The 672-nt window shown below is 59.1% G+C and overlaps 1 protein-coding gene across 1 annotated transcript in view; it reads right to left on the reverse strand.

Moving 5' to 3' along the window:
- Positions 1 to 672, reverse strand: part of EMH_0067980 (uncharacterized protein) — a gene marked incomplete at both ends in the record, with an annotated part of 5,323 nt that overhangs the window by 626 nt on the left and 4,025 nt on the right. The window contains 2 exon segments of the mRNA XM_013498682.1: positions 1 to 161; positions 453 to 520. Coding sequence (XP_013354136.1) covers positions 1 to 161; positions 453 to 520 — 229 coding nt within the window.

The following is a 672-nucleotide window of genomic DNA, read 5'->3' on the forward strand; positions in this document are numbered from 1 at the left end:
CGCTGCTGCTGCTGCTGCTGCTGCAGGGTCTCCTGCTGCTGCTGCTGCTGCAGTGGCAGGATCTGCTGCAGCAGCAGGAGTGCTGCTGCTGGGTCCGTTTGCTGCTGCTGCATCGTTTGTAGGGACGACTGCATTTGGTGCTGCAGCAGCTGCTGGTGTTCCTGCAGCAGCAGCAGCAGCAGCTGCTGCTGCTGCTGCTGCTGCAGGAGTTAGTGCTGCTGCTGCTGCAGCAGCAGCAGCAGGCCCACCAGCAGCACCCAAAGCAGGAATACCAGCAGCAGCAGCAGACAAAGATGTCTCGAGGAAGTTGCGGAGAGAGAACAGCAGAAATATAATAATTTCTTTATACAAGCCGAGGCTGTCTGTGCCTGCTGCTGCTGCTGCTGCTGCTGCTGCTGCTCCTTGCTGCTGCAGCTGCAGCAAACCAAATGCTGCTGGAGATGCACCCGCACCAGGGAATGCTGCTCCGAGTTGTGCTGCTGCTGCTGCTGCTGCTGCTGCATTGTTTGCTGCTGCTGGGCTGTTACCAGCAGCAGCAGCTAGCTGCGGGGCCCCCATCAGCTGCATGAAGACACCGCTGCCATCAGCAGCAGCAGCAGCAGCAGCAGCAGCAGCAGAACCTAAGAAACCAGAACCACCACCACCAAGAGAACCAAAACCCCCAAACCCCTC

The sequence above is a fragment of the Eimeria mitis genome, genomic scaffold, assembly GCF_000499745.2.
Source record: "Eimeria mitis Houghton genomic scaffold, Emh_scaff3630, whole genome shotgun sequence".
In the NCBI taxonomy this organism is placed as follows: domain Eukaryota; phylum Apicomplexa; class Conoidasida; order Eucoccidiorida; family Eimeriidae; genus Eimeria; species Eimeria mitis.